This window comes from Phodopus roborovskii, unplaced genomic scaffold (genome assembly GCF_943737965.1).
Source record: "Phodopus roborovskii unplaced genomic scaffold, PHOROB, whole genome shotgun sequence".
Lineage (NCBI taxonomy): Eukaryota > Metazoa > Chordata > Mammalia > Rodentia > Cricetidae > Phodopus > Phodopus roborovskii.
This window is the reverse complement of record NW_026126598.1, coordinates 9,336,329-9,358,718: the sequence shown is the minus strand read 5'-3', so window position 1 is coordinate 9,358,718 and position 22,390 is coordinate 9,336,329. Positions and strand designations below refer to the sequence as shown.

General features: G+C 48.0%; 1 protein-coding gene across 15 annotated transcripts in view; it reads left to right on the top strand.

Annotated features, from left to right (window-relative positions):
* Window positions 1-22,390, top strand: part of Gtf2ird1 (GTF2I repeat domain containing 1) — a 93,743-nt gene that overhangs the window by 29,364 nt on the left and 41,989 nt on the right. For 14 of the 15 annotated variants that reach the window (XM_051204835.1, XM_051204836.1, XM_051204838.1 and 11 more), the window contains exons 2-4: window positions 14,751-14,879; window positions 17,974-18,115; window positions 22,043-22,198. In XM_051204835.1, the coding sequence (XP_051060792.1) occupies window positions 14,751-14,879; window positions 17,974-18,115; window positions 22,043-22,198 (427 nt within the window). Of the gene's footprint in view, window positions 1-14,750; window positions 14,880-17,973; window positions 18,116-22,042; window positions 22,199-22,390 lie in introns of those variants that run through there. The other variant, XM_051204843.1, reaches the window with a different exon arrangement.

Genomic DNA, 22,390 nt, shown 5'->3' with positions numbered 1-22,390 from the left:
TTGTCCTGTGACCTCCACATCCTTGGTGTAGCAACCCCCTCCCCCAGGAGACTGATAAATGTAAAAGCAAAATTCAAAAGCAACCATAGCCTGAAGTAGGAATTGGCATAAGGTGGAGGCTAGCCTGGGCTACGTAGGGAGATAGTGTCTCAAAAGTGTTATAGATGTAGTTCAGTGGTAGACATGTGCCTAGAGTCCCCCAGTGCACACTGGCCCGTTACAAACAGGTCCTGGGTTCTTTCTTCACTGGCAAAGGGAAACAGATATTCCAGAATTTGCATTTGCAAGTGCCATAAGAGAGAGTGGCTCATGAGAGAGACTGTGGAGTCTTGGTGTGACCCTGGGTAAGGATGCAGAGGTCTTGTGACATTATCTGTCCCGTTTGGACCTTCATGTAGGTGGTTGGGTGAGGGGCCCATCTGGCCCTGAGCAGAAGGACATTGTGCAAACATGCATAGTGCTGAAAGATGGTTTTCTTTCTTTCTAAAAAAAATATATATATATATATTTTAGTTGTTTTTTAGAGAGTGAGCCAGAGAAAGGCAGAGATAGAGAGACAGAGAGTGACAGAGGTCAGAAGACAACCTCCAGGAGTCCATTCTCTCCTGCCACATGAGGTCATCAGGCTTAGTGGCCATTACTCACTGAGCCATCTCACTGGCCCCAGAGGTGGTTCCCCTCCTCCCCTCCCCCCTTCCTTTTTGGAGATAGGGAGTGCTGTTGTCCACACTGCCCTAGAATTCCCTGTGTCGTGAGAATGACCTTGAACTCCCGATCATCCTCCCTCTGCCTCCTGAGTGCTGGAATTGCCAGCTTGCAGCAGCACACTTGGATAAGAGGTGTTTTTCCAAATCGGTTGAAATTCTTTCACATCTTATTTACCAGCTTGGCTCACTAAGGAGAGGAAATGTGAGCTATTGTGACCTTGGCCATGTTTTTCCTGAGCTAGACTACATATAAATGCCAGGCTCTCCTAGGGGCAGAGACCATTTTTTGTGCTTATTTTAATTTTTAATTTTATTTTAGTTGTGTGTGTGTGTCAGTGTGCGTGCGTGTCTGTGTGTGTGCGCCATGCATGTGTTTAGAAGCCAGAGGACAACTTGGGAGAGTCAGTTCCTACCACGTGGGTCTCTGGGATCAAATACGAATCGTTAGGTTTGGTCTGTTGTACCTTCACCAACTAAGCCGTATCACGAGTGCTGGTTGGTTGATTTTACAAGGCCTTTCACTGTGTATCTTAGGCTGGTCCAGAGCTCATGATCCTCCATCCTCCACTTCCTGAGTGCTGGGATGACAAGTGTGTGTCACCTGAGAGATCCTCTTTAGAAGGCTTGGGTAAATGGGTCCTTCAGAAATAGAAGTTGATGTCAATGGGGGGATGATCCTGTCTGCCCAACATGAGCTACTCCCCCCAGAACATCAGGGCTTCCTCGGACTGCAGGAGTACCTGCAGCTCCAATAATTCCAATAATGTGTGAACCTCAGGAGCCAGAAATCCTGGACTCAGCTTGGGGAGACAGAGGGTGTGGGTCTCTCCAGACCCAGATGTTGGCCATGAGATGTATTTAAGAGGTATTTGCAGCTGAGAGTGCACATAAGTGTTCAAGATCTTATCTCCGTTGCGTTCCTCAGTTGTAGTCATAGGGCTGTCCTTACCTTATGGGACTGAAATGCTGAAGCCAGGCGTGGTGGTTGCACACCTTTGCGCCTCCCTTGGGAAGCTGAGGCTGGTGGAACCGGAGTTCAGGGGCAGCCTAGGAGACTAGTGAGACTTTATCCCTCCCCTGGCCATACCATACTGGACAGCTAAGCAGGGTCGGACCTGGTTAGTTCTTGAATGAGAGACTCTATCTAAAAAGATATCTTTGTATACATGCACAGGAGGCCAGGAGAGGGTGTCAGATGCCGTGGACCCGGGGGTATAGGTGTCTGTGAGTCATCCAACATGGCCACTGGGAACTGAATCAGGGTCCACTGTAAGAACAAGTATCATAGCTGCTGAGCCCTCTCTCCAGCTCCCCTCACCTTGTTTTTTTAGAGACAGAAACTAGTACTAGGACCTGGGACTCACCATTGAGTCTAGAGTAGATGGCCAGTGAGCCCCAGAGATGTACCTATTTCTGCCTCCCCTGTGCTGAGACAGGCAACCACCAACCCCAGCCTCTTACGGGGATGCTATGACATGAACTCCGGTCTGTACGCTTGTTCAGCAAACACTTTACCTACTAACCCATCACCCCATCCCTCCAAAAAGATCTTAAATGATAAACCAGACAAGGACCAGCAAGATGGCTCAGTGGGTAAAGACTTGCCATCAAACCTGACAACCTAATTTGATCCCTAAAATCCATCTGGTGGAAGGAGAGCTTGAGTGGACTGAAGGTTGTCCTCTGGCCCCCATGGGTGCACACACCATGGCATGTTTGTGTGTATGCACAAATAAATGCAATAAGAAAAATATTTTTTTTCCCAAAATAAACCAAATGGGCTGGATGTGCTGGCGTTAAAGAAAAAGGAGAAAGCGAGCTGAGTAGCAACAGCGTCCATCTCTCTCTATTTCCCAACCACAGATGCTATGTGACTAGCTGCCCCATGCTCCAGCCGCCACGATGAACTGTACTCCTCCAAGCTGTATTCAAACGAACCCTTCCTTCACTTGCTTCTTGTATGGTATTTTAATTAACTAATTTTCTGAAGCATGCTCTCACTATGTAGCCCTGGCTGCCTTGGAACTCCTACTGTAGACAAGTCTGGCTTTGAAGTCAGAGATCCATGTGCTCCTGCTTCTTGAGTGCTGGGATTAAATTTGTGAGCCACCACACCCAGCTTGTCTGTCTGGTATTTTATCAAAGCCAGAAACATAGTACGATGTCTGAGCCATCATGATCTAACCAATGATCTAACCACTACCAGTGGGGAACCATGGCTTCAAAACATGAGGTTGCCTCAGATTCAAACTATAACAGGTGTTTGTGTGTGTGTGTGTGTGTGTGTGTGTGTGTGTGTGTGTGTGTGTGTGTGTGTGTGTGTGTTGGGAGGGGTGGGAATTGCTATGTAGTCCAAGCTAGGCTGAAATTCTTAGTCTAAAGTAGGACTTGCTGCCCAAGATGACCTGGAGTTTGCAGCAATCCTTGTGCTTCAGTTTCTTGAGCACTGGGATAACAAGTGTTGGCCACAATGCCTTGAGACACTGTCCATGTCCATTCTTAAAAAGTGTTTATTTTAATTTGCATGTATTTTGCCTGCACATATATGTGTATACCACTTGTGTACCTGGTGGCTTCAGAGGTCAAAAGAAGGTATCAGACCCCTTAGAACTTGAATTATAGGTGGTTATGAGCCACCACCATGTGGATGCTGGGAACTGAACCCAGGTCCTCTGTAAGAGCATCAAGTGCTCTTAATCATTGAGCCATCTATCCATCCATCCATCCTGGTTACCTAGCTTGTTTCCCCTTTTAGGCTTGTGTGAAAAGGGCTGCAGTGAATAGAGGTGTGTTAGTCTCTTTGAGACTGTTGTTAGCTTACTGTAATATCAGGAAGTGTCTTAAGCCCGGTGTAGACCCAAGAAGATGCCTATCAACCCTTTATCTGGTGCTTGGAGTCTGAGCATGTTGCTGGATGTCCACAGATAGGGATCTGTGCTTTGTGTACACTGTGGAACCTAGTACCCTGAAGACCTGTACTGCTCACGTCTTAAATTGTCAAGGGAAGCTCACAAAACAGGCTTCAAGCTCTCTGGCTTCCAACCAGAAATGGATTGTCTGTCCACTGTGAAATGAACCAGGAGACAAACTTGTGCTGGGATTCAAATTCAGAAGCTTATGAATACTAGGCAAGCATTCTCCCACCAAGCCTAGCAACCTTCCTAATTTTTTAAATTTAATGATCCAAGGCAGCATCTCCCTTTGTAGCCCAGGTTTATCTAGAACTTGCTTGTAGCTGAGGATAACCTTGAATTCCTTCCTCCCACCATCACAGGGTTTCTCTGTAACAGTCCTGGTTGTCCTGGAACTTGATTTGTAGACCAGGAAGGCCTGGAACTCACAGAGATGTTTCTTCCTCTTCCTCTCAAGGGCTGGGATTAAAGTTGAGGACTGCCGCCGCCGCCACTACCACCTGGTAACCTTGAACTTTTTGGTCCTCCTGCGTCCACCCTGAATGAGGCTAAATTTTAGGCAATGTGCCACCACATCTGGTTTAGGGGGTGCTGAGGATGGAACCTGGTGTGTTGCACATAGGCACTCCATACATGGTACCCTGGACCCCCCTGTGCCCTATCCCCCAGCCTCCAGGCATTGCTGATTGTAAGATCAACTCAGGCAATACAGCCTGGAATCAGGCCTGGACAGGAGAGAGGCAGACTGTGAACTGCAAGATTCTCCCAGCTATGGGTGGAGCACAGACAGGAATGCAGGGCCCTGGGCAATTCCATCCCCTCTGGGCAGCCCATAGGACAGGAAATAGAGACTGTGGGTTGCTGGTAGGAAACGGCATTCTTCCCCCAGCCGGGATGGTAGACACTGCCTTTTGTTTGTTCTCTCGGCCTTCTTTTTGGAGAAACAGAAGCATATGGTGGCGGCTGGTGCGGAGGCAGTGTTTGGGTGGCTTGTGTGCTTGACTTTGCCTTTTGCGTGCCTGCCTGGGAGTTTTCTTCCCTGCATTGCCTCCCAACGTCTGCTCAGCTGGTGCATGGGACAGTGACACTGAGTCAGAGAACTTTTCCCGGGATCCAGAAAAATCTAGATCTCCCCAGTGGCTCTTGTGGGGTTTCCAACGGGGAAGAGATAAGAATTTGCAGAATTCTGAGCTGCTGGGATTTCTGTGTATCTATCCTGGGGCCTGAGCATGTGGAGTGGTCCTGCTGAGGAGGGATGGGAACAGTGCAGGAGCCTCTAGGATGGTCCTGAGGCTGCAGCTAGAAGGATAAGCCAAACTCTTGAGACCACAAGCATCTCAGATTTGGGATTTCCTGGGATTTTGGAATATTCGTGTCTAATCATGAAATACCGTGGGGATAGGACCTGTGTCTGAACAAGAAATTGGTTCCTGTTGCACCTCTACCTTCTGTACATAGCCTAAAGGTAATTTGATTTTATTTTAAATTTGATTCTTATTACTTTTCATTATGTGTTTGTGTATGTGTGGGCATTTGCCCATGTGTGCAGGTGCCTTGGTAAGTCAGAGGCTTAGGTGGTTGTGAGCCATCCAGTGTGGGCCCTGGGAACTGAACTTGGGTCCTTTGGAAGAATAGTATCTTCTCTTAATCACTGAGCTACCTCTCCAGGCCTGTGATTTAAAGGCAAATCTGTTTCCTTTTATTACATTTGTACTTATTTCAGGGTGGGGGAAGGGGCAAGCATGTGCCATGGATAGCTTGCAGGAGGTGATTCTCACCTTCCGTCATGAAGGTCCCAAGGATTGAACTCTGGTTGGCAGAAATGGTGGCGGGTGCTTTTACGTGCTGAGCCATCTGGATGGCCTGTAATTTGATTTTAAAACATTTTGTTTATTTATATTTGGGTGTTTCTCAGACAGGCTCTAATGTAGTCTATAGTAGCCCTGAACATGTTAGGTATCTATGGTTTTGAAGAGTGTGTGTGTGTGTGTATGTGTGTGTGTGTGTGTGTGTGTGTGTGTGTGTGTGTAGCATCCCCAGTTGCTTCTCCCCCTTATAGTTTTGAGACAGGATCTCTCACTGAACCTGGAGCTTGCTGTTTTTTTTTTTTTACTTGTTTGGGTGGACAGTGACCCTCCTGGGATGTGCCAGTCTCTGCCTGCCAGAACTGGGGTTATATGTGATGTTGCCTGGCTTTTATTATGGATGTGGGCATTAAAACTCAGACCTTATATTTGCACAGCCTGCAATTTATCCACTGAGCTATCTCCCCAGGCCCCTGGTTTTGAACTCTTGCTTTTCTTGAGTGCTATAAATATTGTAGTATTCCACTCCACTCAGCCTGATTGATTGGTTGGTTGGGTTGATATTTTTGAGACAGAAATCTTACATAGCCTGGGCTGGCATTGATTCTTGCTGTGTAACCAAGGCTGGCCTTGAACTACTGATTTTCCTGTTTCTGCCTCCTAAGTGCTGGATAAGTGGTAGGTCCAACTATTCCCAGCAATTCTTTGTTTGTTTGCTTAGAGTCAGGGTCTTGTTATGTAGCCATGTAGTCTAGAACTCACTTTGTAGACCAAGCTGACTTCAAGCCTAGGGTGATTTGTAGCAAGAATAATAAAAATCCAGAGACAGATATTGGGGTTCAAGCTGAAGATAAGAAAAGCAAAGCAGCCAACCACTAGAGTTCTTAGCTTTACCAAGGCTTGGGGCCAAAAGGGCCAATACTGTCCTCAGCATGACTGCAGACTGAATAGATAGTGCCCCTATCCCCACCCACTTATATTTCTCTCTAGTGCTGGGATTAAAGGTGCGCACCACCACCACCCAGCTTCTGTGGCTAACAAGAGTGGCTGCTGGGATTAAAGGTGTGTACCACCTCTGCCTAGACTCTCTGGCTGACTAGTGTAGCTATCTTTGCACTCTGGTCTTCAAGTAAGCTTTATTTGTTGGATCATAAACAAAATATCATGGTAGTAATCTTCAAGCCTCTACCTTTGAAGGCTAAGATGCCGTGGCCATCTTGAAGCTCATTTTGAATGATTCTTTTCCCATGCCTCCATAGTATTACAGGAGGTCAGGGGTGGAATTTTCCTCTTGTGGCATCCTGTCAGCACTCAGAGTTTTGGATTACAGAGCACTTTAGTTTTCGGGTTTTCAGATTCTGGAGGCTCTACCTGTAAACATGGTATCTCCAGGCTACCGACTCTGTATCATCACCCTTGTGGAGGCCACAGTTCAAACTCATTGCTTTCACAGGGCTGGCTCCAGGGAGATTCACTTCTTGCCCTCTCTAACCTTCGGTGGTGGTGACCTGCCTTGGCTTGGGGCCATGTGTTAGTCAGTTGTCTGATACTGTGACAAAAAATTGAGAAACTATTTAAATTGAGGACAGATTTATTTTGACTGACGGTTTCTAAGGTTTCAAGTCCATGGTCAGCTGGCTCTGATTTGGATCTGAGGTGAGGCAGAGCCTTGTGGTCCAGGGAACATGAGGTGGGGATGGTGGGGATGGAGGAGGGCGGGGCGGCTGCTTTTCTTATGTCATCCAGGAACAGCGAAGGGGGTGGGAGTTGCAAGGAGGAGAGAAAGAGAGAGGGAAAGGAAAGAAACAAGGTCCACCCATCAAATCCAGTCCCCAGGGACCCATTCCCTCCAACTAAGTCCCACCTCCTACTAGCCGGGTGACTGCTCAGTGAGTCATCATGTACTTCGAGCATGACCCAATCACTCTTCAATAGTATCACTGGCTAGGGACCAAGCCTCCAACTGACAGGCTTTTGGGAAGACACATCACCTCTAAGTCGTAAAACTATGTCATTTCTTCAGAGCTATCCACCCCCCCCCCCCCCCGAGAAAGGGACTTACTGTATAACTCTTTGTGTCCTGGAACTCACTGTGTAGACCAAGTTGGCCTCAAACTCACAGAGATCTGTCCGCTTCTGTCTCCTGAGTGCTGAGATTAAAGGAGTTGAATGTCACTATGCCTGGTTTGCAAAAGGTATTAGTGCCCATGAGACATGTACCTGGGTTTAGCTAATCCAGCTCTTGGGAAAGAGCCAGAGCCTCTGAGATTTCCGCTCCCTCCCTCCCTTTTGCTGGCCAGTGCAGACAGCAGAGTGAGCCCCGGGGCCATCTGCCCAGGCTGTATTTCTTTGGGTATCTCTGTTCTGAGGCTCCACCCTCTCCCCAATCTCTGTGCAGTACTCTCGAGTCTCAGGTCTTCCTTCTGTTGTGTCTTCCTCCACTACTCACCTTGAGACAGGGTCTCTCACTGGATCAGAAATCAGAAGCTGGCCATTTTGTCTAGGCATGCTGACCAGCAAGCGCTTGGGACCCATCTGTCTTACTCTCTAATGCTGGTGTCACAGGCATGTATAGCCTTGCTCAGCTTAAAAATAAATAAATTAAAAAATATATGTATGTATGTATGTATATGTATACAGCGTTCTGTCTGCATGTATGTTTACAGGCCCAAAGTGGACACTAGATCTCATTACAGGTGGTTGTGAGCCATCATGTGGCTGGTGGGAATTGAACTCAGGACCTCTGGAAGAGCAGTCAGTGCTCTTAACTCCATCTCTCCAGTCCCTCCCATGTTCAGCTCTTTATGTAGGTGATGGGGATTTGAACTCTGCTCCTCATCCTTACATAGTGGGTGTTGTTACTCACTGAGCCATTGCCCCAGCTCTGCAAGTTGCTATGTGGCCAAAGGTAACCATGATCCTGCTATTTTCAGCTGTCAGTTCTGGGATTATAGGCATGTTTATGTAAGCTTGGGATCGAACCCAGAGCTCCATGCATGTTAGAAAAGCACTGTACCAACTGAGCCACATGCCACCTTTTTTTTTATTATTATTTTTATTTTGATACTGACGCATGGATGACCTTGAATTCCCAGTAGTCTTCCTGTCTTCACCTCCTGAGTGCTGTAGGTTACAGGTATAGGTTTGGATCACCACGAACTGCTTCCAAGTTGCAACTTTATTTATTTTTTAATTTTAATTAAAATTTATTTATATCATTTTCCTTCTTCCAACCCTCTCAGATCCTCTCCCCCCAGTGCCCTCATCACACCTTCTCAAATTCATGGCCACTTTTCCTTTGATTGTTATTGTCGCATATGTTTATATATAAATGTATAAATAGAATTCACGGCAACTTTTTTGTTGTCAATGTCACAAAACATGCAAATACACTCCTATTGTTTGAATGTATATGATTTCAGGGCTGACCACTTAGGCATCCCAGGATTGGTTATCTCTGTATTTTGACCAGGTGTGAGGTGTTTGTTTGTTTTTTGCCTTTTTGTATTGGTCTCCAATTCTTTCTTTTAATTAAAAGCAAAAATTCCTGCATATGTCTGTATCTGTGCCAGTATCAATGTCACATGTGTGGAGGTGCCTGTGTTGGCCAAAAGAGGGTGTTGCATCCCCTGGAGCTGGAGTTACAGGCAGTTGTAAACTGCTTGACATGGGTGTTGGGAGTCTTCTGGAAAGCAGCAAGCCCTCTTAACTGCTGAACCATCTCTCTGGCCCTCCAAGTTGCACCTTTCATCTGGAGCTCCAGGCAGTGCCTTTCTGCTTACAACCTTCGAACCCCTGACTCCCGCTTGAACATGTATCTTATTAGTTCATTAAATGTGTGTTGAGTACCCAGGAAAAGGCAGACAAGGATCTGAGCCATGGGAATTCGGTTAACATGACTGACACAGCTGTTAGCCTCAAGGAATTTACCTTCAAGGTCAAGAAATCTAACAGGAAACATGTAAAGGGTCATTTCAGATCACAGTTGGTTCTGTAGAGAAAATAGAGCTGGACATAGTACCTGGGAAGTGGAGGCAGGAAGATCAGGAATTCAAGGTCATCCTAGGCTCATTCAGCTTATAGTCCAGCTCGGGCTCAATGACTACATCACAAAACAAAACAGCCGGGTGGTGAAGGGGCACACCTTTAACTCCAGCAATCAGGAGGCGGCAAAGGCAGTCGCATTTCTGTGAGTTCAAGGCCAGCCTGGTCTACAGAGTGAGTTCCAGGACAGCCAGTGATGCACAGAGAAACCTGTTTGGATAAAACAAAACCCCTAGTAAAATAAACGGGAAGATGGGGTTGTGAGAGCACGGTTGAGCTTTCTTGGCTATCAAGGTGTGCCCGAGGGAGTGAGTGAGTGAACAGGTAGCAAGTGGGCGACCTAGGCTTGGAGACCCATGCAGAAGGAAGAGGGCAGATGAGCCCAGTTCCCACAGTGCCTGCCTTGATGACGAGGGCGCTGGATTTTTTTCTTTATATTTTTTGTATAGGCGTGCTCGTGTGTGTGTGCACTCACTCATGCTTGCAATGCCACTTCATGTGTGTGGAGATTGGAGGACAACATGTTGGAGTCAGTTTTCTCGTTCTACTATTTTGAGCCCTGGAGAGTCAACTCAGATTGTCAGGCTTGGTGGCAAGCACATCCACCACCAACAGAGCCATCTTTCTTGTCCTGCTTTTTTGAGATACAGTCTCACTGTGTAGCCAGGGGTAACCTGGAAGTCACAGTCCTCTCGCCTTATAGGCATAAGCCACCACACTGGGCTTTCACACCTCCTCTGCAGTTCTACTGTAATTGCTTTGGGCTGGGACCTCTCTTCTCCTGGTCCCCTCCCCTCCCCTGGGGACTTAACTGCTTGTTATACTTGTTGTTCCGTGTTTTCCATCCCTTAACACTAAGTACAAATCATTTTTTTAACTTTAACCTGCCTTATTTATTGATTAAAAATCAATTTTTACTTAGGGTTCTGAGTGTGTGTTCGTGTGCATGCTCACACCATGGTTCATGTATATGGAGGTCAGAGGACAACTTAGAGAGTTTGGTTGTCTCCTTCCACCATGCATATCTAGGGGATCAAACTTGGCAGGTTTGGTGGCAGGTGCCTTTACCACTGAGTCATCTCGCCAGCCCTTTTTTCCCCTTTCATTTGGCCCTGCTTTTACTAACGAACCCATTTACACTCATGTGCTCCTAGCATACCTGGGCCTGGGGCTTTTGTTGGTTTCTACCCTGCACAGGCAGCTTCCCAAGTGCCTCACCTGGACTCCCTTGGAGACAGAGGGGCCTCTAAGTCCAGCTGCTAGGTCCAGGATTTAGGATAGCCCACAGCTCGGCTCCCTTCTGTCTCCTTAGTCCTCTGGCTCAGAGTCCCTGGTTCTAAGTAGATTAGGACCTTGGCCAGAAGGAGTCAGGGCAGTCTGGAGCGAGCTGGAGGTCAAGAGTGCCAACTACTGCTGCTTGCCTGGCCCTGATTTGATTTGGGTCTGGGCAGCTGGGAGGCTGGCAACCCAGAATTTTTCTGGGAATGGCCCAAGGGCTCAAAGGAGCAGCTGGCAGTGATGGCTGTAGGTCTGGCTGTGTAGGAACCCTCAGGCTCCCAGGCAGGCAGGCCTCTTGGCTAGGGACTTGAGAATGAGTACAGTTATACAGTACATTCTCCCCATTTCCCCAGCAGGGTGACATAGGGCCACCGAACGGCCAAGACAGAACCACCTGCAGCCTCTTAGTGCATCCTATCCATGGCCTGCCTGTCTCCTATATCCTTGAGTGACCAGTCTGATGTATATTCTATGTCTTGCTTTTTTTTTGTGTGTTGTTGTTTGAGGCAGATTTTCTCTGTCTAAAAGCTCTGGAGTTCTGGCTGTCCTGGAACTTGATTTATAGACCAGGCTAGAAATGAACTCACAGGTATCCACCTGCCTCTGCCTCCTGAGTGCTGGGATTAAAGGTGTACACCATTATACCTGGTTATTTTTATTTCCTTTGTTACTTGTTTTGAGATAGAGTCTCATGCAGCCAGTCTGGTCTCAGACTCACCCTGTAGCCAATGATGTCTTTGAATTCCTGGTCATCCTCTGTTTCCTGTATGCTTGGAATTATAGGTGTGCACCACCTGGCTTGGCTTATTGATTGATTAGTAACTTATTTTTGTGGTTCTGGCAATGGAATTCAGGGCTTTGAACTTGCTAGGCAGATGTGCTGATATATAAGTATGCTCCCTAGACCCTCATGGGGGGGTGGTTCTAGGCAGGTGCTCTACCACTGAGCCATGCCCCAGCCCCTCACTGGGGGATTCTAGGCAGGTGCTCCACCACTGAGCCACGCCCCAGCCCCTCACTGGGGGATTCTAGGCAGGTGCTCTACCACTGAGCCACACCCCAGCCCCTCACTGGAGGATTCTAGGCAGGTGCTCTACTGCTGAGCCATATACACAGCCCTCTTAAAATCTTTTGATGTTGTTATTGGAGATAGAATTTTACTATGTTTCCCAGGATGGCTTGAACTCCGTAGCTTAGGCCATCCTTGAACTTGAGGTGCTCCTGCTTCAGTCATCTGAGTAGCTGAGATAACTGGATGAGCCAGTAGGCCCTGTTACAACCATTTAATTTTTCCTGCACTTCTACTAATTTATTCTGGTGTATGTACATGTATGTGTGTGCACATGCCACCACATGCCTGTAGAGGTGAGAGGACGGACTTGCAAGCTTCGGTTCTCTTCTTCTACCATGTGGGACCCAGGGCATCCACTCAGGTCCTTAGTAAGTGCCCTTTCTCCCACAGCCGTTTCACTGGCCTTCGAAATCCAGTTTGGTTTTTTTGTTTTTTTGTTTTTTTGTTTTTTTTTTTTTTTGGTTTTTGTTTTGTTTTGTTTCTTGTAGTCCAGAGCTATTCTGTTCTCTATTCTGTTTTAATGGTCCAGTGTTTCCTGTTGCATTCTCTTGCCCACATATGACACCTGCTGCTGTCTTGAGCTTCCCACCAGACTGCAGCCAGGTTTGAGGGTGGGATGTATGTCTGGGATGCTATACCTGGCCCATTAAACACATGGGACAGTGAATTGGGTCCTGGGGGGGGGGGTCAGCCATGGTGGGCAGACACAGTTTGGCCCTTGCAGAGCCTGCAGTCTGGAAGTCAGTTGTGGTGGCAGTAGACATCCAAGGCTTGGTGCCCTTTTAGGCTGTAGACCTGGAGAGAGCCCTGTCGCCTGGCTTTTCCCTACCCCACCCAGGGAGCCTGTAGAAGCTTTGTTGACAGGTGGCAGACAGGTGGCAAACAGGGTGTGGACTCTACAGATCTATCCATGGCTGACACACCCAGCCAGGAGCCTTAGAGAACCCTAGGAACAAGCCCAGAGAGTGCCCTGCCCTTGCTTCTGCCCCTGCTCTTTTCTCTTGGGCTAGTGAGGCAGAAAGTGAGGACCGCAAGCCCCCCTTCCCATTCCTAGGGACAGACATCCACCAGACATCAGCAGCCTTGTCTTTGGGTTTAGGGTTGAGCAAGGCAAGGAGGCCTTTAAAGGACAAGGTGGATGGGGCCCCGGTAAGTTGGGACAAAGTCCTTTCCTGGGGAATTCCTAGTTTGAGGAAGTGCCTGTGCCCTGTTATGGCCATCTGCACCTGCTCCAAGTCCCTGTCCCACATCCAGGAAGCAGACTCAGGCTTCAGGGCAGTGGCCTTGATCTGGGAACTTGTGACCAAGTCCAGAGGTGTGTACAGAGCTGTAGAGGGCAATGCCCAGTCTCGCTATGGAAGAGGCGGTCAGTGCCCTTCTGCCAGGGTTGGTTGTAGGGATGTGGGCACAGGCCAGCAATCCCAGTCAGTACTTGACAGGTGAGAAAGGAAGGAAGATCAGGAACTGAAACAGCCCAGGCTACAAAGTAAGGAAGGCCTTGTTCAACATGTGTGGGCAGTAGGGAGCCACGGAGGGTGTGTGAGCCGGAGAGGGCTGTGACTGGAGTTACACACATGGAAAACATTGGCAGTTAAGACTTCCCTGGAAGATTAATATTGTGGTATTTGTCTCGCTTCAGTTGTGGATTGAATACCTGGAGGATTGTTCCTTGGGGCACAGCCCTCAGCTATGTTGCTGTTGTGTCTTTGGTTTTTCGAGATAGGGTCTCTCTGGGTAGTTCTGACTGTCCTGGAACTTGCTCTGTATAGACCAGGCTGTCTTTGAACCCATGGAGCTCTGCCTACCTCTTCCTCCTGAGTGCTGGGGCTAAAGGCGTGAGCCACCACTGCCCAGCTTGTTGTGTGTCTCTTTATGGAGAGACATGAGTAAACGTCTGCCCTAGAAGGGCACTCGCAACAGACTGAAGAAAGAATTCCACCCGAGGTTAGCTTGGTGAATGAATGAGTGAGTTTTGGTAACTTACAGAAGTTTGGGTGTCTACATTATTGCTGTGAGGAGAGACACGGCCAGGACAGTTTGCAGGGGAAAAAAGCATTTTGATCGAGGGCTTGCTTACAGTTTTAGAGGCTTGGTTATCATGACAGGAAGCAGATAGGCATGGCCCTGGAATGGTAGCTGAGAGCTTTACATCCTCATGCATAGGCAGCATCAGAGCCCACCTCCAGTGACACACTTCCTGCAGTAAGGCCACACCCACTCCAACAAGACCACACCTCCAATCCTTCTCAAACAGTTCTCTAACTGCGGATAAAGCATTCAGACATTCGAGCCGGTGGGAACCATTCTCATTCAAACCACCATAATGGATACGGGGTTACTGGGGATGACTCATTAAAAAGCCCACCTCAGCATGGCTGAGGCCACTCACAAAAAGTTGCCTCTCTGGAACTCTGTATGAGCTTCAGACAGCTCAATAGAAGGGTGCCCTGTTTCCCTGCTCCACCCCCTCATACACAATTACTGTCTGCACTTAGAAACTTTGGAAGGGGCCTTGGGAACCTCACGACTTTCTGAGCTTCCTGAGGTTTGTGAGCTTCTGAGTTTCCTGGGTCTTGTAAGCTTCCTGAGTTTCCTGAACTTCCTGAGCCTTATGAGTTTCCTGAGTTATGTATGTCGTTTTGTTCTTGAGTTTCAAGAACCTTCCTCTGGGAGACAATGTTTAAATTCTCCGAAAATGTTCCAAATGGGAGGAAGTAGTTATACATTATTTACTTAGATTTCTGCTTGTTTTTGTAGTAGCTGCTGTCTCCTGGTCTGTGAAGGCTCAACTCTGTGTCTAACCTTTTAGGCCATGGAATGCTGGGAAGGAAGTCTCGTTGACACCCTGTCCCACTTATGAAGTCCAGGTGACCCTGGGAGCCAGGTGTGCTAATGTGTCTGCTACCCACTGTGTCCTCACTGTTTTCTCTAGGTGACCATGGCCTTGCTGGGGAAGCACTGTGACATCCCCACCAACGGCTGCGGGTCTGAGCGCTGGAACACCACCTTCGCCCGCAAAGACGAACTCATCAACAGCCTGGTGTCTGCCTTAGACTCAATGGTGAGTGTCTGCCCGGGTGGGAAGAGGGCCCGAGATCAAGATGGGGGACTGCTGAGAGGTTACATCCATCTCTGAGGTGTGGAGAGATAGCTCAAGTGGTAAAGTGGCGGTATTGACCCATGCCTTTAATCCTAGCGCTCAGAAGGCAGAGACCGGCAGATCTCTGTGAGTTCAAGGCCATCCTAGTCTACTGAGCGAGTTCTAGGACAGCCTCCAAAGCCACAGAGAAATCCTGTCAAGAAAAACTAAAAAACTGAAAAAACAACAACACAAAAAGCCAGGCCTGGCATACACTCATAATCCCAGTGTCAAGGAGGCCTACTAGGCAAGCTCCAAGTCAGCAAATGACCCTGCCGTAAACACAAGTAAACAAATAAACAAGCAATATGAATGGTGTCTGAGAAACAACAGTTAAGGTTGTCCTCTGGCCTCCACACACATGCAAACTTTTGTATAGATACCAAGATGCGTATGTATGTATTTATGTATGTTCGTTACACACATGTGCCTGGAATCCCACACTCAGGAGGTTGCAAACAGGAAAGATCTTGATTTCCAGACCACCCTGGGCTAGAGTGAAACCCTGAAAGGTTATGACTGAGCTCACTGATAAAGCAAGAGTTTAACATGGAATAATAGGCTCTGGGTTCAAATCCCAGCACCACACACACAAAGCAGTCAAAAACAAAACGTAGGTCTGCTTGGCATCAATTAGCATTTTACAAAGATAAAATGGAAACTCAGAGAAGGTAGCATCTTGCTTGAGGTCACACAGCGTGATCCAATACAGAGTCACTGGTCTCCTAAGCATAGGGACCTCCTTTCTAGGTTGTTCTTGTTGTGGGCTACTCAAGCTCATATGTAGGCCTGAAGTGGGAGATGCCCTCAGATGTAAGCTGGGTGCTAGCTCTTTCTCTACAGTGACCACTACGTGTGTCCTGAACCTCACTAACCTGTCAGCGGTGGTGGGTATGAATGATGTGCCCTGAGGGACAGTGCCACCAGCCACATGTAGTTATTTGCATTTTGTTGTTTTGAGTCAGTCTCTCACGCCATAGGCGGTCCCTAAACTTAGTCCTGCCCAGGGACTCCTGCTTGGCTAAGGCTGGCACAAGAGGTGGGATTGTGGTCCCAAGAGGTTGAAGAACTTGCCCCAGGGTCACAGAGCACAGAACTTTGTAGGTGGGGTTTTCTGTCCCACCAGTCAGCTTTGTCCTGTCAGCCAGTTCCCAAATCTCCACACAGAGACTTATTATAAGGAAATGTTTGGCCAATAGCTTAGGCTTGTTACTAACTAGCTCTTACAATTTAAATTAATCCATAACCCTTATATACACTTTGCTATGTGGCAGTGCCTTTCTTTTTTTTTCTTTTCTTTCCTTTTCTTTCTTTCTTTCTTTTTGCTTTGTTTTTGTTTTTTGGGTAGCTTTGGAGCCTGTCCTGGAACTCGGTAGACCAGGCTGGCCTTGAACTCAGAGATCCGCCTGCCTCTGCCTCCCGAGTGCTGGGATTAAAGATGTGCGCCACCACCCAGCAGTACCTTTTTTCAGCACAGCATGTTCATCTCCTGCTTCCTCTGTATCAGGCTGGCGACTCTGCCCTTCTTCCCAGCACTCTCTCAGTCCCTCTCTCCCACTTAGACTCTTCCTGTCTGGCTATTGGCCAGTTGGCTCTTCATTAAATCAATGAGAGCAACACACCTTCACAGTGTACAAAAGGATTATTCCACAGCAGAAGTATTTCAAGTGCTAGTTGGCACAAAGACCACAGGGTTTTGCTTTCAAGGATTTTCATACTGTGGCCTTGGTTATAACTTGGGGTCACAAAAGTAAGCCAGTTTGGGTGTAGCAACCTAGAATTCTGCGAGGGTGGTGTGGGTGTGCAGGTGTTGTATGCATGCATGTAGAGGCCACAACTCAGCTGTGGATTTCATTCTTCAGGTACCATTACTTTGTTTTTATTATATTTCATCTTATTTCTTGGCTTGTTTGTTTGGAACAGGATCTCACTCTATAGTTCAGGATGACCTGAACTTACTATGTAGCGCAGGCTGGCCTCAGACTCATGGCAGTTCTCCTGTCTCAGCCTCCCTGCGTGCTGAGATTATAGATGTGAGCCAGCACACCCAGCTAAGCCTACAGCACCTAGTACTTCCAAGCAGTCTCCCATCCAAGTACTAACCAGGCTTGACCCTGCTTAGCTTCTGAGATTAGTGGGATGGCTGGAGATCATCTTATTTTAGTTTTGAGGCAGGATCTCACACTGGCCTGAACTCATCACATAGATTAGTTGGCTAGAAAGCCCTCCTGTCTCTATTTCCCTAGTGCTGGGATTGCTAGTGTGTGTGTGTGTGTGTGTGTGTGTGTGTGTGTGTATTTTTTACATGTGATTGCACCTGGAGCACAACAGGAACAATCTAGAAGGGAAGCTGTCCATGCTTAGGAGACCAATGACTCTACTTGGTCCTGTTGTAATGTATGGAGGCCAGAGATTGACCTCCTGTGTCTTCCTCCATTGCTGTCTTATATGTTGAGTACAAGACATTGCACCTTGCCTTGCCCATTCAGCAGGTTAGCCAGCCAGCTCCCAGGATCCCCTGCCTGCACTTCGCAATTGATGGGGAGATAGGAGAACTGCCACAGCCACCCATCGTTTATATAGGTGCTGGGGGTCCAAACTCTGGTCCCTATGATTCTGCCGAAAATGCTTTGCCCACTAACAGTCCCCCAGCCTCATCCCCATCTTCACTCCCAGCCCCTTCCTCATGAGTGCTGGGAATCGAACTCAGGTCTTTGCGCTTGGAAGACAAGCAGTTTCCCCATGGAGCCATCTTGATAACCCTGCTTGTAGAGATCCTTTCCCTATAATCATAATATTGAAAATCTACTGCCACGTTTTCCAGGGCTGCGTGGTGCCCATTTTTACTGTGTAGAGAGGGCTGCCAAAATGGGCTGGAGGGCTCATCTCTCATCAATAGCTTCATCTCTGTAGCCAGAGCTAGCCTCACACTCGCCATCATCCTGTCTCAGCCTCCTGAGTGGTGGGTTCCAGGCTGGTCCTGATTTAGCTCACACACCTCCCTCTTTCCCCACAGTGCTCTGCTCTCTCTAAGCTGAACACAGAGGTGGCCTGCGTGGCGGTACACAATGAGAGCGTCTTCGTGATGGGCACCGAGAAGGGAAGGGTGTTTTTGAACACGCGGAAGGAGCTACAGTCAGACTTCCTCAGGTTCTGCCGTGAGTACCCCACATTCTCCATGCCCAGGGCCCTGCTGTTTGTAAAGGACATGGGTCCTGGCCTGTCTCTGTGTCCCCTGCTTTGTCCAGTCAACAGAGCCTGTTGGAAGGATGATCTAGACACAACTTTGTTCCAGATGAAGCCTGTTAGGACTGTCCAGCAACTCTTATCACTGAACCCTACCGATAGACACATCCAAGTGTCCATTCTTAGAGGGGAACACTGAGACCCAGTGCAGTCACCTGATTCCACTCTATTTTTTAATGGTGCTGAGGATGGAACCTGGACCCTCATGCCTAATTAAGCAAAGATCACTGCTACTGGGCCATACCCTCAGCTATCAGTCTGTCTGTCTTTTGTTTTTAAAGATATATTCTGTTTATATTGTGTGGGCATGTGCATGCTGTGGCTTGCATATAGGCATCAGAAGAATCGGTGGGGTCAGTTTTCTTTCCCATCATGTGGGTCCTAGGAATTGAACTCAGATCTTCAGCTTGGCCAAAATCTTCTTTATCTGCTAAGCCACCTGGCTGGCCCCTTGTTGTTTTAAGACTGGTTTTCCTGTAGCTCAGGCTAGCCTTGAATTCCTGATTCTCTGGCCTCTACCTGCCCAAGAGGGAAGGTACTCACTACCCTTTTTGTAGGATGAGGGTGTAGAACTCAGGGTTTCATGCATGTTGGGCGAGTTCTGCCAACCGAGGCACATTCCCAGCTCCAGGTTATCTCCCTCTCTGTCCTTTTTTTTTTTTTTTTTTTTTTTTTTTTTTTAATTTTTGTTGCTTTGGAGCTTGTCATGGAACTCACTCTGTAGACCAGGCTGGCCTCGAACTCACAGAGATCCGCCTGCCTCTGCCTCCAGAGTGCTGGGACTAAAGCCATGCGTCACCAACACTGGGCCATATGTCTCTTGACTGAGTATATTTCAGGATAGGGACTAGTGTTGCCCAGCTAAGATAGTAAGCATGTGTGAGCGTGTGACACTTGACTATGCTAGGTCACTTATTCTGACCTCCGCCTTGTGGGGCGACAGATATTTTTTGTTGTTTGTTTTGGGGTAAGAAGTGCTTAGTATGCATGGGCTGTGGGTGATGGATCATTCTTGGTCAGGGTGGCCTACCCCCTCCGGTGGGTAGTTTAGCAGGAGTGCTTTACCTAGAATCTTAAAGCCCTAGGTACCATCCCGAGCAACGTCAAACTCAAACAGTGCTTCATGCTGGGCCATTACCTTTCCCAGAGGGTCATGAAAATGTCACAGTGATGTGCAGATGAGAAACTGAGGCACGATGGGCATGTTCCCCTCCCCCACAGACTTAGGCCAGGATGGAAGAAGGTGTGTGTATTAGTTGGGGTTTTCCAGAGTAACAGAACTTACAAGGGGGGAGGGTTTTTCTTTCTCTCTCTCTCTCTCTCTCACAGAGTTTATTAGAGTAGCTTCAGAAAGTCCAATAGTTGAGAAGAATCCACTGGGCAGCATATGCCTTTAATCCCAGCATTGGGGAGGCAGAAGCAGGTCGATCTCTGTGAGTGAGAGACCAGCCTAGTCTACAGAGTGACCAAAGCTACAGAGAGAAACCCTGCCTTGAAACACCAAACCAACCAACCAAACAAACAAAAAATATCCAGTAATTGTTAAGTCCACGAGGGTGCCTCAGGGTCTTCAGTATTCACCAGAACCCTGAAGAAGGAGGCTCTAACGCCAGTGAAGGAGTAAACTTGCTAGCAAGAGTGAGAGGGGCAGGCATAGAGCACCAGCGGCCTCCTCTGACATTTATATAGGCTGCCAGCAGGAGGCGTGACCAAGATTAAAGGAGGCGCTTCCCACCTCAGAGATCTGTATTAAAGGTTTATCTTCCCATCTCAAAGATCCGATTAGAAGTGGTGGGTCTTTCTACTTCAAGTGGTTTAATTAAGAAAAAAAAAAATCCCTCACAAGTGTGCCCAGTCTTTTGGTTTTAGTTAATGCCGAATGTAGTCAATTTGACAGCCGTCTTAGTCTGTGTTCTGTTGCTCCACAACCACGGCAACTCCCATAAAGGAAAACATTTCATAGGGGCTGGCTTACAGTTTCAGGGGAAGCATGGCGGCATGCAGGTAGACTTGCAGCTGGAGCAGTAGCTGAGAGCCCTACATCCAGGTCTACAGTCACCCCTAGTGATGCACTTCCTCCAGCAGAGCCACACCTCCTAATCCTTTCCAATAGAGCCAATCTCTAGTACCAAGCATTCAAATCTAAGAGCCTATAGGGGTCACCACAAAAACCAAGAATGGCCACCACATCTACTGTGGTTCCTGGCCAGGACTGGCATGCTCAGAGCCTTGCTCTTTTTCCCACATCCCTTCAAAGTCAGTGAGATAGATGGAGAGTAGGGACCAGTGAGGTTGAGGAGGAGGCCAGGGGTCTCTGTGGACATCCAGGTATAGGCTGTTGATGGTTTTATTAGTAGTGTTCATGGTCTCCTGGGCTGTATCCCTAGGATTAGCCATCCCAGATTAATCTAACACTCCATGTTGAATTAGTGGGGTAGATAGCTGGAGCTTCTAGCTGTTTTCCTTGGGGCCCAAGACTCCACCTACCTTGTACTGTCTCTAAGGTTGGGTGGAGCTGGGCTCAAGTAATGGGTGTAGTGGGGTCCTGCAGCCCCTCCCAGCCTCCTGGGAACAGCATGCAGTATTTTTCACAGTCAGAAAGAGAGAGTATCTATTTTTAGCACTCAGAATCTACATGTTTTATTTCAAGCTTGGATGGTTTCCAAGGAGAGGCAACTCTAAACTGGAAGGGACCAGAAGACCCTGCTCATCCCCTGTTCATCCTGTTAAGTTGTAGCTTCAGGCAGGACTTTAATCCCAGAGGCAGGTGGATCTCTGTGAATTCAAGCTCACCCTGACCTGAATAAGAGAAAGAATATTTCATAAAGATCCCCTAACAGCCCCCCCACACACACACACAAACACACAACAGCTCAAGGTGGAAAGGGTTTATATAGCTGACGATTCTAGGTTGCAGTCTTATTTCAGAGGCAGCAACTCAAGCAGCTAGTCATATTATGCTCAAGAGCAGGGAGCTGTTTGCTCTCATCTAGCTTTCTCCTGTTTCATATAGCTCAGAATCCCATTGCCTAGAGAGTGATGCTGCCCACAGTGGGCTGGGTCAGTTAACAATTAAGACGATGCCCGTAGGCATCAATTGATTAGGTTGAGAACTTTCCTAATGCTGTGCCCCTTTAACACAGTTCCTCATGTTGTGGTGACCCCCAACCATGAAATTATCTTCATTGCTACTTCATCATAGCTGTAATTTTGCTACTGCTATGAATTGTACTGTAAATAGCAATGTTTTCCAATGGTCTTAGACAAGCCTTGTGAAAGGGTCATTTGACCCCCTCCCAAAGGTGTAGTGCGCTATGCCGATCGGGTGTCCGCACTAAGTTCGGCATCAATGGTGATACAGCCGCACCAGCCCCAAATAACACAAAGGGGTCATGGCCCACAGGTTGAGAACCACTAATCTAGATAATTCATTGGCGCCATCCTTCTCGGATTGTGACAAACTGACATTAAAAACTAACAATCGCTGTATCTCTGTTGTTTTCCATGTGAGCGGAGCAGAAAACTAGGGCTTAGGTGGGTTGAAAGGGAGTGGGTTAGTATGAATATAGAGTGGGGTGCGTGAATCCGAGATGTTCGTGGAGTCCCAGTTCTGAGCCCGACTCAATGGGCTTCTTTGAGGGATCAAAAAATGAGGCTCGGAGAGGGAAAGGACAACCCTGAGGTCAGCCAGCAAGTGTGTAGCCAGATTGAGACCTGCAGCCTTTCCTGGCTCTCAGCAGGGTGTTCATTCATTCATTCATTCATTCATTCATTCATCATTCATTCAAACATTCTGGGGCTTAACACCAATCTATGGCTCGTGTGATCTTGTCCCACAGGGGGACCCCTATGGAAGGATCCAGAAGCAGGACACCCTAAAAAGGTGCAGCGCTGCGAGGGTGGTGGCCGGAGCATCCCGCGGTCCTCTCTGGAGCAGTGCTCGGATGTGTACCTGCTGCAGAAGATGGTAGAGGAAGTGTTTGATGTTCTTTATAGTAAGATCCTTCCTCATTCCATTCCGGAAAGGGGCGGGTGGGAGACCAGCCTACCCACACCTGCCTTGTCTAGTTCAGTCCCTTCCAGATCATCCCTGTTCGCCTCAGATCAGCCAAGCCCCGCCCACCTCACCTAGCCTTGCCCATCATTCCAGCCACACTCCTGACCCTGTTTAGACCCACCCACCTCAG